The 15,098-nt window shown below is 38.9% G+C and overlaps 1 protein-coding gene and 1 long non-coding RNA gene across 2 annotated transcripts; one reads left to right on the top strand and one right to left on the bottom strand.

Annotated features, from left to right (window-relative positions):
- Positions 1-616: 616 nt before the first annotated feature.
- Positions 617-1,950, top strand: LOC134223714 (uncharacterized). Its single transcript, XR_009982681.1, has 3 exons — positions 617-706; positions 763-988; positions 1,048-1,950. It is a non-coding gene; the product is annotated as an uncharacterized LOC134223714 (long non-coding RNA).
- Positions 1,951-3,346: 1,396 nt separating this feature from the next.
- LOC134226595 (uncharacterized) lies at positions 3,347-11,930 on the bottom strand. The gene is made up of 4 exons (XM_062707465.1): positions 11,695-11,930; positions 11,405-11,493; positions 11,004-11,335; positions 3,347-5,283 (listed from the first exon to the last, which is right to left on the bottom strand). Exons 1-4 carry the CDS (start codon positions 11,888-11,890, stop codon positions 4,347-4,349), a joined length of 1,554 nt encoding a protein of 517 aa, XP_062563449.1. The 5' UTR covers positions 11,891-11,930; the 3' UTR covers positions 3,347-4,346.
- Between the last annotated feature and the right edge of the window lie 3,168 nt (positions 11,931-15,098).

Here is a 15,098-nt window from a genome sequence, read left to right as displayed (position 1 = left end):
CGAGTTTGAACAATCCCATTGAATTCCACCACTTAATTGTATCCTGACAGATACGTATTTCGACCTCAACAGTAAGGCCGTCTTCAGTGTCTTGTACTTGACTCGACTTTCGAGTCGAGTCAAGTACAAGACACTGAAGACGGCCTTACTGTTGAGGTCGAAATACGTATCTGTCAGGATACAATTAAGTGGTGGAATTCAATGGGATTGTTCAAACTCGTCTTATGACAATAGTCTGCTGGCAAAGCTATGTTTTGCAATAGATGGCGCCACTCAAAAAGAAGTAAAGAAAAAAATCCTCCATACAATCTGATATCATTCTTCAGTAATATTTCATATACATCCATGGCATAATGGTAAAAAAAAAATTAACCCAAATAGGATGCGAAATGCATTGTTTTCATTCCATACAACTCCATCTAAAAATTTAAATTAATCTTGATTCTTACAAATGTTCCTGAGTATACTTTCAAATTTCCATGAGCCACCGTGAGAAAACAATTTTGTCAATCCAGGAGTAGTGGGAAAAAAATTGACAGTTACATGTTTTGTTTTGTTTTGTGATTATTATCATTCCTGCAAAATTTTCCAGTCCGAGAGAATGAACCGGCTCTCGAAAAAACAGTGCTTCGTTCTAACCAGAAATTGCTTCCTGCATGTGAAGCCAAGCCATCAAAAACCAATTCCAGTGCCAGAAAATACACAGGTGAGTTTTGCTTCAAAACACAACAATGCTTTAGTTTCATGGAGATGGCTTTCAAGGAAAGGAAAACCGAGATGGCACACAGCATTTTGTACAGAATGTGGAAAGCGGCAAACGAAAATCTAATAAAAACTCGAAAGTTTCGACTAAAGTAAAAAAGGAGGCCCAGCCCAAATGCCAAATACCAAAAGAAACTACTTCAAGTGGAACCATACAAGCACTCCGACAGCTTGCAGGAGAAAAGGGCGTTCCATTGTCGGGGAATAAGGAGCAGTTGAAGCAAAGGTAAGTGTCTGCATTCTAAATGTTAGGCCATAGCCAAGACGAATCTTATTTCATTTCAGATTGCAGTGGTATGACACGTATAACTTGAATTCATCGATTATTGAACCCGTAGAAGCAGTGAAGCCGCTAGACGACTCTGGATTTATCGAAGACTTGTCGTTTTTCGCGTGCGATGAAGTTCTCCAGCAATCGTTGGGATGGCTTAGTGTCGTGGAAATTTTTTCATATTTTCAACAACGATCTGCCCGTCAAGGATATCGCAATGGGAAGCTGCTGCAACAAGCCGGATTCTTAAGGAATGTTTGCTACGCGAAGGTGTGCATTTGTGCAAAAAAGGCTTTCTAATTTTTAACTTTTCATAGGTTTAGTTTGATTAAGTTATAAGTATTAGGCAGATTTTCATGAAAAATTATACTACTGTTACTGTAACTGTCTCATGTACATGGGAACCCCAGTAAACATGGGACAAATATTCGTATACTAGCAGTATAAGAAGACGATTTATTTGGGCAGCACTTATTCCCGTTTTCATGTTTTAATTTGTCTCTTTTCAATTGAACTATTTAATCTCTAGTATATGGTTAGTATCTTTACCTAGTAGCAATGCAATTATGTAATACCAGTAATACCACCTAAAGAAATACTACTGGTATTTATGTCAAGGTACAAACAGTACTATTAGTATGTCATCTGGAATGCCATGGCACAATTATGTACTAGGGTTTATAGGCATGGTACAACAAGTGTGTTTTTAGTATTAAAAAAACTGGATATAGGGAATGCTGTCCAAGCATATCTTATTCATACAAAGAGCTAATCATGAGTTACACAATGTTGTGGCTTACAGCAATGAACTGAGTGGTGGTGATAGGTTGCTCATAATTATAAGGGCGTATTTAATTTTAATATTAATGTTCATGTTTCAGTGAAGCATTTATAGAGGTAGTCATAAGAATCATAAAGAAAACAGTTATTTTCAAATATTTTCAACCCATTTGTTTTTCTCGTATTTTGGCTTCATACAAATATGAACACTTTTTAAATTATATATGAACACTTTTGAATGTATTCCAAAATGCCATCCAATTTTTGGTTCGTTCTGCTAGATAAGGTGGAAGGAAATGCACCCAAATACGAACACAGATGCTCTCGTGCCTTTTTATCTTGGCTATTATTTCAAAACATTTCAGGTCAACGATGAAATATATCCAATAAGATGTTATTGCTCTGCTGCCATGCATAAAACCGATTATATCAAGTAAAATTAGAACATAATGGATTCAATATAACGAAAGCTACTTGTGAATGCCCTGCTGGAAAGGGAAATTCAGCTGCATGCAAACATATCGGAGCACTTCTTAATGCTTTACAAGACTTTTCAAAGAATGGTAAGCAAAACAGTATACTGTACAAGGAATTAACCGATTCAATGCGATTTGACTAAAACCATACTATGAGCTAAACTTTCTTAAGTAAAGTTAATTTTTATTTCAACACGCGTCGCAGCTTTTGTGACACAAGTACGCGTACATTGTAAAGTTGCTTAGGACATCGATGCATTCCAGATAAGAATTAGAATAGTTTTATTGTCTTTATTTAAGAGGTGTTCAGTCCTAGGCAGGAAAAATTAGAATGGTTAGGCATATATCCATTTTACGGTATTAGCGTATATGCGATAACTGAAAAGGCTAAAAATATTTCGAGATCTATTGAATTTAGAAAGATGTCTCTTTCTCCTCACTTATGTGTGTAGTCAAAACAGTTAAAATTGCCAATTTAGTTTGAAATTCAATCGTTTGTGGAGCTAGCGTATATGATATTCACCCTTATTCTTGTTTACGGACGAACGATACTTTCGAACGAATGCGATTCGTTCGAACCGTTTCTCCATTTGATTTTGCTGGCGTAAACGAGAATGCGCTTCAACTTTCGTTCGAAAGCGCGTTCGTACGTAAACAAGAATATGGGTGATTATCAGGTATGAACCTCAAAAAATCCATACATGAAAAGTGTTTGTATTCAACAAAGTTGATGGGATAATCTATACATTTATGATGAGAGCTAATTAAATTTGAAATTCTTTAAAAAGTTAAGTCAGATATCTCCGAAGTGGCAATATGTAGGAATTAGAAAATTGTCGTCTTCGGGGGGTAAGACATTGGGGCTGTCCATATACCACGTGGACAGTTTAGGGGGAGGGGGTGTGTGGCGAATGTCCACGGTTCATACACATTTTTGAAAATTTGTATGAGCAATTGTCCACGCTGGGGGAGGGGGTATCCAAATCTCATCAAAACCTGTCCACGTGGTATATGGACAGCCCCTTATGATAACGGCTAGATCAGTTTAGAAAATATCAGCTTGGTGACACTAGTACATAAGGAATGACTGTTCAGGTTCAGATTTCTAAGAATCTGTGAGATTAAGGAGTTTCTTTCACAAAGTTATTCAGGTAATAATGCTTATAAAGGCCCGTTTGGTTTGTAATTCAACAGATTGGCGGTGCTAGAGCGTAATGCATCACACTGGGCTGGGATGGACATTTCAAAATTTGTATGATATTTAGAGCTATTACAACTCAAAAGCATTGTGGTTACCTCATAGTTATTCATGTAGAACCTTTAAATTTAAACTTAAGGAAGACATTTTAGGGAAATTATTAGGACATTTCAATTTTTATTTTTCCTGCTCAATATGGTCATAAAGTTATTATTCGGAAATCCGAGTCGAATCGATTGAATAGGTGAGCCATGTAATTCGGCTTTCTTCATTACATTAGACAAAGATATAATTTGAACACGTAAATTACTCCAAAACTCTTTTGAGAGAATCAAATATTGTATATATTAATTATTATTTTTCTCAGGAACGATTTTACAAAGTGTTACTTGCACAGATGTCTTGCAAAAATGGCATCGTCCACCGAAAAATGCGGATAAATCATCTTCTTATAAACCAATCAAAGAGTTATATCCAGATCGATACAAAAACAAATTCAAATTGAACGATGTTTCGTCTAAAGATATTACCGATTATTTTTTAAAATCAACGTTGAACGCTGGATTGCACATGGCTGTCCATCGCCGTCGGAATGTGGTATGCATGGACAACTACTATGAAGAACATTCCTACGCTTTTCATCAAAATAGAGGACAACCAGCTGCACAAAGTGATCCTGGATCAGAGCACGAATCCGAAGATGAGATTTTATGTTAGATAAGACGTAAAAGTGGATGTATAATTGAAACTAGCAGGCTGTAAATGAAATGAGATTGGTTTTTATTGTACTTGTTTATATTGTATTTGTTTATTCGCACAAAAAGTAATGTAATGTAATTTTTACCGAAAAATTGTTTTTTTAAACTGTCAAATGTTCTTCCAAACACGATTTATCTTTGTCATTATTTATTTTACAAATCGGACGTCTTATATTGGTCAGCTTGAATAGAATTTTAATTATCATATCCATGACGGGAAAAAGGGAATTTTTCACTTTTTGTTTAAGAATTCTATATGTTTTGGCATATCCAATCACTCTCTCAACATCTATGCGACGTGAGGCAATGACACGAGTTTTAGCAACATCTTGCTCTGTCAGTTGAGATCCTTGCTTTCGGGGTGGCTTGTTCAAAATTATTCCTTTTGCTGAGAGCGCATCAGTTTGTTCAAACCCTCTGTCTGCCAGAATATAGTCCCCTGCCGACAGTAGATCTAGTATTCCAGAGGTTTCAACAATTCGGTTATCCGAAACACAGCCACCGTAGATATCGCTTACAAAAAGTACGACTCCTTGTTCGTCAATCGCAACAAGTGCTTTGAAAGTATTTGTATTTTTATATTTGGAAAAAGTTGCTTGTTGGAGATCTGGTGCTGTTGGTTTTTCAATTCCTATTTCTGTACAGTCCAAAATTGCAACATATTCTCCATCCTTACGTGACCCAAGATTCCAAAAATCAATAGATTCTAGGCGATTGTGTAGCAGCTTGGTCCAGGAAATGAATATATCTTTCGCGGTTCCTTCCCTTATTTTGAAGAATATGGCAATCATTGTGTATTCCCAATTGTGCCGGTATTTTATTAGGGTCAATAGCAATTGTTCCTTTAGCGGGATGCTATAGTATGGCCAGTCCGTTTGGCGAAAAATACACAAATTGTAAATCACATCGAACTGCCTTTTACTCAGTCCACATAAGTATGTCAATTTTTTCTCAGTGAGGCCATCAACTGCCAAAATTCCTCCTAGGCGCAATAGATTCTCGTTGATTTCCGGCGATTCGTCGATCATTGTGTCAATCCTATAAAAAGTGTGTTTTATATTAAAAATAACATATAATATAAATTGTAAAAAATCTGAAATGCTTAACACCTATGTATCTGATCCCCTGATTAAAAAATAAAAACCTTCATGGTTGTTAGAGGTCTTACATAAATAATTGCTTCCATGTGTCCAAAAATATTAATGATGGAGTACTGGGGTAACCTGCAGTAAACGGATAAATGTCCGCTTTTTGATCGGTTCTGAACCTCGGCTGAGCCTCTATGGTATCTCTGTATGAGAGCACTTTCCCGTTCATAAACCAAAACGTGTTTTGCAAAAGTTTTCTTTTCATGATTTCTCAAGAATAAACTTCTGGTGAGTCTGCGAAGCCCAAGAGAACTTATTTGCAATTCCCGGATCCTCACGTTCCTCCGGAAGTTCCTCTAGTCATTTCGCCGAAAGTTCATCCAGAGATTCCGTCAAAACATTCTCCAGGAATTCCTCCGGAAGTTCCTCCAGAAATTCTTTCGGAAGTTCCTCCAGGAATTCCTCCGGAAGCTCCTCCAGGAATTCCTCCGGAAGTTCCTCCAGGAATTCCTCCGGAAGTTCCTCCAGGAATTCCTCCGGAAGTTCCACCAGAAGTTCCTCCAGGAATTCCTCCGGAAGTTCCTCCAGGAATTCCTCCGGAAGTTCCTCCAGGAATTCCTCCGGAAGTTCCTCCAGGAATTCCTCCGGAAGTTCCTCCAGGAATTCCTCCGGAAGTTCCTCTAGGAATTCCTCAGGAAGTTCCTCCAGGAATTCCTCCGGAAGCTCCTCCAGGAATTCCTACGGAAGTTCCTCCAGGAATTACTCCGGAAGTTCCTTCAGGAATTCCTCCGGAAGTTCCTCCAGGAATTCCTCCGGAAGTTCCTCCAGGAATTCCTCCGGAAGTTCCTCCAGGAATTCCTCCGGAAGTTCCTCCAGGAATTCCTCCGGAAGTTCCTCCAGGAATTCCTCCGGAAGTTCCTCCAGGAATTCCTCCGGAAGTTCCTCCAGGAATTCCTCCGGAAGTTCCTCCAGGAATTCCTCCGGAAGTTCCTCCAGAAATTCCTCCGGAAGTTCCTCCAGGAATTCCTCCGGAAGTTCCTCCAGGAATTCCTCCGGAAGTTCCTCCAGGAATTCCTCCAGAAGTTCCACCAGAAGTTCCTCCAGGAATTCCTCCGGAAGTTCCTCCAGGAATTCCTCCGGAAGTTCCTCTAGGAATTCCTCCGGAAGTTCCTCTAGGAATTCCTCCGGAAGTTCCTCTAGGAATTCCTCCGGAAGTTCCTCTAGGAATTCCTCCGGAAGTTCCTCCAGGAATTCCTCCGGAAGTTCCTCCAGGAATTCCTCCGGAAGTTCCTCCAGGAATTCCTCCGGAAGTTCCTCCAGGAATTCCTCCGGAAGTTCCTCCAGGAATTCCTCCGGAAGTTCCTCCAGGAAGTTCCTCCAGGAATTCCTCCGGAAGTTCCTCCAGGAATTCCTCCGGAAGTTCCTCCAGGAATTCTTCCGGAAGTTCCTCCAGGAATTCCTCTGGAAGTTCCTCCAGGAATTCCTCCGGAAGCTCCTCCAGGAATTCCTCCGGAAGTTCCTCCAGGAATTCCTCCGGAAGTTCCTCCAGGAATTCCTCCGGAAGTTCCTCCAGGAATTCCTCCGGAAGTTCCTCCAGGAATTCCTCCGGAAGTTCCTCCAGGAATTCCTCCGGAAGTTCCTCCAGGAATTCCTCCGGAAGTTCCTCCAGGAATTCCTCCGGAAGTTCCTCCAGGAATTCCTCCGGAAGTTCCTCCAGGAATTCCTCCGGAAGTTCCTCCAGGAATTCCTCCGGAAGTTCCTCCAGGAATTCCTCCGGAAGTTCCTCCAGAAGTTCCTCCAGAAATCCTTCCGGAAGTTCCTCCAGAAATTCCTCTGGAAGTTCCTCCAGGAATTCTTCTGGAAGTTCCTCCAGGAATTCCTCCAGAAGTTCCACCAGAAGTTCCTCCAGGAATTCCTCCGGAAGTTCCTCCAGGAATTCCTCCGGAAGTTCCTCCAGGAATTCCTCCGGAAGTTCCTCCAGGAATTCCTCCGGAAGTTCCTCCAGGAATTCCTCCGGAAGTTCCTCCAGGAATTCCTCCGGAAGTTCCTCCAGGAATTCCTCCGGAAGTTCCTCCAGGAATTCCTCCGGAAGTTCCTCCAGGAATTCCTCCGGAAGTTCCTCCAGGAATTCCTCCGGAAGTTCCTCCAGGAATTCCTCCGGAAGTTCCTCCAGGAATTCCTCCGGAAGTTCCTCCAGGAATTCCTCCGGAAGTTCCTCTAGGAATTCCTCCGGAAGTTCCTCTAGGAATTCCTCCGGAAGTTCCTCCAGGAATTCCTCCGGAAGTTCCTCCAGGAATTCCTCCGGAAGTTCCTCCAGGAATTCCTCCGGAAGTTCCTCCAGGAATTCCTCCGGAAGTTCCTCCAGGAATTCCTCCGGAAGTTCCTCCAGGAATTCCTCCGGAAGTTCCTCCAGAAATTCCTCCAGAAGTTCCTCCAGAAGTTCCTCCAGGAATTCCTCCGGAAGTTCCTCCAGGAATTCCTCCGGAAGTTCCTCCAGGAATTCCTCCGGAAGTTCCTCCGGAAGTTCCTCCAGGAATTCCTCCAGAAGTTCCTCCAGAAGTTCCTCCAGGAATTCCTCCAGGAATTCCTCCAGAAGTTCCTCCAGAAGTTCCTCCAGGAATTCCTCCGAAGGTTCCTCAAGGAATTCCTCCGAAGGTTCCTCAAAGAATTCCTCCGGAAGTTCCTCCAGGAATTCCTCCGGAAGTTCCTCCAGGAATTCCTCCGGAAGTTCCTCCAGGAATTCCTCCGGAAGTTCCTCCAGGAATTCCTCCAGAAGTTCCTCCAGAAATCCTTCCGGAAGTTCCTCCAGAAATTCCTCACGGAATTCCTCCGGAGGTTCCTCCAGGAATTCCTCCGGAGGTTCCTCCAGGAATTCCTCTGGAGGTTCCTCCAGGAGTTCCTTCAGGAACTTCCGGAGGGTATTCTGGAACAATGGAATTCTTGGAATAACTTTCAGCGGAATTTTTGAAGGAACTTCCGGAGGAATTCCTGGAAAGACTTTTGGAGGAATAATTGGTGGAACTTCCGGAGGAATTCCTGGAGGAACTTGGAGGATTTTCTGGAGGAACTTCCGGAGGATTTACTGGAAGAACTTCCGGAGGGTATTCTGGAACAATGGAATTCTTGGAAGAACTTTCAGCGAAATTTTTGGAGGAACTTCCGGAGGAATTCTTGAGGAACTTCCGGAGGGTATTCTGGAACAATGGAATTCTTGGAAGAACTTTCAGCGGGATTTTTGGAGGAACTTCCGGAGAAATTCCTGGAAAGACTTCCGCAGGAATAATTGGTGGAACTTCCAGAGGAATTCCGGGAGGTACTTCAGGAGGAATTTCTGGAGGAACTTGGAGGATTTCCCGGATGAACTTCCGGAGGAATTCCTGGAGGAACTTCCGAAGGGTATTCTGGAAAAACGGAATTCTTGTAGGAACTATCAGTGGAAGTTTTAGAGGAACTTCCGGAGGAATTCTTGGAGGAACTTCCGGAGGAATTCCTGGAGGAACTTGGAGGATTTCCTGTATGAACTTCCGGAGGGTATTCTGGAACAATGGAATTCTTGGAGGAACTTTCAGCGGAATTTTTGGAGGAATTTCCGGAGAAATTCCTGGAAAGACTTCCGGAGGAATAATTGGTGGAACTTTCGGAGGAATTCTTGGAGGAAATTCCGGAGGAACTCCTGGAGGAATTTGGAGGAATTCCTGGATGAACTTCCGGAGGAACTTCCGGAGCAACTTCCGGAGGGTATTCTGGAACAATAGAATTCTTGGAAGAACTTTCAGCGGAATTTTTGGAGGAACTTCCGGAGAAATTCCTGGAAAGACTTCCGGAGGAATAATTGGTGGAACTTCCGGAGGAATTCCGGGAGGAACTTCTGGAGGAATTCCTGGAGGAGCTTGGAGGATTTCCTGGATGAACTTCCAGAGGAATTCCTGGAGGATTTTCTGGAGGAATTCCTGGAAGAACTTCCGGAGGGTATTCTGGAACAACGGATTTCTTGGAAGAACTTTCAGCGGAATTTTTGGAGGAACTTCCGGAGAAATTCTTGGAAAGAATTCCGGAGGAATAATTGGTGGAACTTCCAGAGGAATAATTGGTGGAACTTGCAGAGGAATTCCGGGAGGAACATCCGGAGGAATTCCTGGAGGAACTTGGAGGATTTCCTGGAGGAACTTGGAGGATTTCCTGGATGAACTTCCGGAGAAATTCCTGGAGGAACTTCCGGAGGATATTCTGGAACAACGGAATTCTTGGAGGAACTTTCAGAAGAAGTTTTGGAAGAATGCCTCTGGAAGTTCCTCCAGGATTCCCTCCAAAATATCCTTCAGGAATATTCTAGGAATACTTTACTTTACCAAAAATTCCGATAATTTCAATAATTCCGAAATTAGAGGGTTTCTTGAAAAAAAAATCGCAAAGAAATCCCTGGAAGTAATTTTGGAATAATTTCTGAAAGAATTTCCAAACAAAATTTTTGTTGGGTTTTCTAATTGACTTTCTGAAGAAAAAAATGTGAAGAAATTATTGAAGAAACTTCTATTTTTTCTGATTAATTATTGAAGGAATTTCGAGTGAATATTGTTAACTAAATTAAATAAAACTTGGCTTTTAATTTTTTTCAAAAAGCAAAAACAAAACAAACCAAGATATGAACAACAGTGAGTTTGTCTGTCATCTGCGACACACAAACACTATATTAAATAAATTTGAAACTATCATTTTCAAGTCAGATCAACAAAACAGTTGCAAATCAGTTTCAAAAAGTGATCGAAAAATAAAGCTACAACTCTACGTTGAAAACTGATAGTTTCAGCTTTAGTGTGATTTTCAAACACGCCTTACAAAGCAACAGCATTGCGACAAACTTCAATTATTCGACCCAATATAATAATAATTCCGAAACCAACCAAAATCTGGACACCAGTAGTACTGGAAACGAAACTCAATAGAAAATGACCCTTGTCACAAAATTTCACATTGATACTACTGAGGAAAACAACGAACCATATGGCCGTACTGAGCAAACGTCAAACTCGAGTAAAATCGATTCTAGTGCCACGAGCGCTTGATTAGCCAACTAATGATTATTAAAATTGCCCGGTAAATCGATGTACCTACGATGCAATTTTCTCAAGTGTAATGTCTGTTTGTCTGTGATACTAGGTTTTAGAAACGATGGACCAGATGGTCTGTATAGAAGTTTATATATAAATATGTTTTGCTAAATCATGAAGTTTAAGTTGTCGCAAGTCTATAGGAAAATTATTGTTTCTACGTGGGAACTAGCATTCCATTGATATTTCGGAATATTTCCAGAGGGATCAAATAGCTTTGAAGCACATCCCTATAAACTTTTTTTGCCTTATTGAACATTTGAAATATCACAAGCCGTGTTTCTGGTGTGATCAGTTACTGCCGTTATACGCATATTTGTCCCATGTTTGCTGGGATTCCCTATACACATGGGACAGTTATGCATATAACGGCAGAGTAGGTGTTCAGAAAATGGTTTCTATGCAAATTTCCTAAGATTAATCATATCAAAAATTTAGTTAAAAGTGGGGTTCCAGCACGTAAAGCGTCATTAAAAAAACGTAAAAAATATACATTTTTTCTGAAATAATCCTGAGTGAATCGCTCATCGTTCTGTGGAACTGGCGTTCCATATATGCTTACCATTCTTCATCAATCGATGCCAACTCTATTTCCTCTTCTCGACCAAGGTCCTCAAAATACGTCAAGTACACAATTGCTTGACAATTTAACTGCATTCCTATGCCTTCTACCATATGCTGGTCCTTCGAACTCTTCGATGAATAAATTCTATCGCCGACCACAACAGAATTATCAACAATCAACGAGTTATTCTTATGATGATGTTGCGCCTCGAATGCAGGAACAGCGATCGCATTGTCGTTTTGTAGCGTGTCTTCCAGCTGATAGCGACACACTTTCGTAAGGGGATCATAAATATATTCTGTTAATACCAGTGGTTTAAGCTTTCGTTTCTGGAAATTAAAAATATGGGTTAGATTGACAATATAATTTATCTGAGCTCCAAAATCTTTGTATCTTACCACTGGTAAGTTGGAGATGTGGAAGTGCTTAGAAGGGCGTTTGGGATGGTTACGATCTGGAACTGCGTTCCACTTCAATCGTCGTGTCTCTGAGTAAGATAAAATAATACATAATTAAAACTTGTGTTATACTAAGGACACACCTGTGGTATTTGTACCATGGTACAAGGAGACAAGAAAATAATTCCAAGACTATCTTTAGTGAAGACAATATTAGATATGGCACTAATTTCAAGATTCTTTTGCCATAGTACGAATACCACCAGTGTGTAGATATTCATAATACTTACCGATATTGTCGTACTGTAGCGAAGAGAAATGTAGCTGGCATACTTTTGCCGACGACCACTTCAATTTTGCTCCAATTTTTAGTAAAGTTATCCATTTGGATAAAAACTTTGCTTCCTTTGGAAATCTGTGGAAGGATATAGGATTTTCCTTTGAGAATCTCGAAGCACATCCAAACACGCAGCAAATAGTCGGCATAGTTTTCAAAACTTGTTTTATTATTAATATTTTTCATTAAAAAAACACTTTAAACCTCTTTATTATTTTCTCATCTGCACTTTGTTTATGACATACAATGTTTTTGACAGCGTTCGAACAATATTGCGGTAGTAGTATTAATTGATAGCGCAGTTGCGAATGCGCATTACTTAATATTTTGTAGGATTTTTTTTATAGTTTATCCTTGGTTTTAAGCATATTGTTTCTATAGGAAACTTAATTCATATTTATGTAAGCTATCCTTTCATATTAGGATGGTTTAAAAATATGTTTAGCTAAAAAATATAATGTGTCGAATCATCGTATTTTTTTTAGCAAAGCACAATACATATTCGTTTCTAACGCCATCTATGTACAACTTCAGTTAGTGCCAACAGTTATCAACAGATGTCGCTACTGACATACGTGGCGCCTCTGGTAGCCAAATCTGTCGGATTCGACTGCTTGTACCCTATTGAATGTGTGTTTGAATTGTATATGCATTGAAATCGGATTGGATTTTCATTCGATTACATTTAGATTCGATTTGAAAAGATTTGAATTGCATTTGGATTGGATTTAGATTGAATTTAGATTGTAGTTAAATTAGATTTAGATTGCACTTAGATTGGATTGAATTTGGAATAGATTTGAATTTAATTTTTATCTGGATTGGATTTGGATCGTATTAGCATTGAATTCGAATTGGATTTGGATTGCATTTGGATTGGAGTTGGATTGAATTTGAATTGGATTTGTATTTGAATTGTATGTGCATTGAAATCGGATGGGATTTTCATTCGATTAAATTTGGATTCGATTTGAATGGATTGGATTGGACTGGATTTAATTTGGATCTGGATTGAATTTAGATTGGATTGAATTTGGAACTGATTTGAATTTGATTTGGATTGTATTTGCATTGAAATCGGATTGGAGTTGTATTGAATTTAGATTGCATTTGGATCGGATTTAGCTTGGATTTAGATTGGAGTTGAATTGGATTTGAATTGCATTGGAATTGGACTTGGATTGAAATTGATTTGTATTTTGATTGCATTTTGATCAGGTTTAGATTGTATTGAGTTTGGAATAGATTTGAATAAGATTTGCATTTGCATTGGATTTTCATTGATTGTGGATTGGATTTTGATTGGACTTGGAATAAATTACGATTAGATTCGGATTGGCTTTAAATTGGATTAAATTTGGAATGGATTTGGATCGTGTTTGGATTGGATTAGGATTGAATAGGATTTGAATTGGGTTTCAATAAGATTTATGTTGGATTGTATCTGGATTTCAATTGGATTGGATTGTTTGTGGATTGAATTTGTATTTCGATTGGATTTGAAATGTATTTGCATTGTATGTGCATTGTATTTGCATTGAAATCTGATTGGATTTAGATCAAATTTGGATTGGAGTTGAATTTGGATTGGATTTAGGTTGGATTGAATTTTAAATAGATTTGAATAGGATTTTTTATTTGGATTGGATTTAGTTTGTATTTGCATTGAAATCATATTGGATTTGGGTTAAATTTGGACTGGATTTGGATTGGATGTGCATTGAATTAGGATTAGATTTATATTGATTGGATTAAAATTGAATTCCGATTTGATTCGGATTGGATTTGGATTGGAGTTGGACTAGATTTGGATTGGATTTTGACTGGATTATATTTAAATTGGAATGAATGATTGGCAGTGGCTGATTTTTTACCCGCCGCTGTCACATCCGGGCGCTATTGTATATGCGCAAAATAGCCAGCATGAGTTAACCGCCAGAAATTTGTATGGCGAAAGACATCTAAGGCAGGTTTTCTCAATAGCAGGAACTTTTTACGAAAATCTATTTGGCACCAGTCATGTAGGAAGGTGTCTGCTACTACGCCTACCAAATATTTTTTCGATAAAGTTGATTATTTTCGAGACATTAAACCTTAGATGCTTTTAGCCATACTGATTTCCGAAAGTTAACTCCTAGTGTGCCGCTGTAAGCACGCTCAAAGCAGGCGATTCATTGAATTGGATTTAGATTAGATTGAATTTGGAATGATTGATTGAATTGATTGAATGATTGAATGAGACTTGTATTAGGAATGGATTTGGATTGTAGTTGTGTTTGATTCGAATTAGATTTAGATAGGATTCGAATTGGATTTGGATTGCAATTAAATTTAGATTGGGTAAATGGATACGAGAATTGAATTAAAGATGTGAATTGAAGATTTGTATGAATTGGATTTCCTGATAGTTTTCTCTAGCAACGTTACCAACCGCATTTTAAAGCGTTTCGGTTTTATCTCTTGGAAGACTGGACTGGAGATTTGTAGCAAAGATTTTATTTGAATAAATGTATAAGCATTGCCGATTTATATTAGTGACTAGTCGACCCAGCAGACGTCCTACATAGTAGGCGAAAATGCGCTTTGTGAGTGAACCCATGCGAAATGGCCATACGAATCTTTATTTTAGCATTTTATGATTTACTCAACTTAACTAATGATTTTAGACTGAGGAAATATCATATAAACCCGTCGGAAACAATAACGAATGTAACTGTTTAAGGAATTATGAGGATACGAACACATACCATTTCATTTTTATTATATAGAAAATAGAAAATAAAGAGTATGTGTTGAAGATTGAAATTCGTTATTGACACCTGTTCGCCTTAAATAGGTTTGGAAAAGTTTAACTCTGAGTTTTGATTATAGATATGAACTGAAGAAGAATTTGTACATATTGAACAATTGTTCCTTGGATAATTCTATAGGATATGGATATGAATATTGAAAATAAGATCATCCTATCGTGAATCAAAATTTATAGAAGATTTAAATGGCAGATTTTTACTGAATACTAGTCGAACCTGCCCGATCTTGCACGGGTTGTTTTTCATTTGTCCTAAATGTCAATCGTTTGGTCGTCGCCCTCTAGATCGATTTCAATTCGAGCCTGATGGTTTTCTTCAGAATTCATTGAAACGTAGAATTTTTTCATTCGTTCGACTTTCCCAGCAGAATTTTCTATTTACATATATGCATAAACACGGCTGATAAATTGGGTAAAGTTTCTATTAGACACATTAACTGGAGATTGGTATTATTCGATAAAATTGATCTGATTATTTTAATGTAAATTTGTATTGGAAATTTTTAAATGTGTTAAACTGTGACAAGAGCGTTCTTCAGTTGTGGAAA

Source organism: Armigeres subalbatus, chromosome 3 (genome assembly GCF_024139115.2).
Source record: "Armigeres subalbatus isolate Guangzhou_Male chromosome 3, GZ_Asu_2, whole genome shotgun sequence".
NCBI lineage: Eukaryota > Metazoa > Arthropoda > Insecta > Diptera > Culicidae > Armigeres > Armigeres subalbatus.
This window is presented reverse-complemented; position numbering and strand designations above follow the sequence as displayed.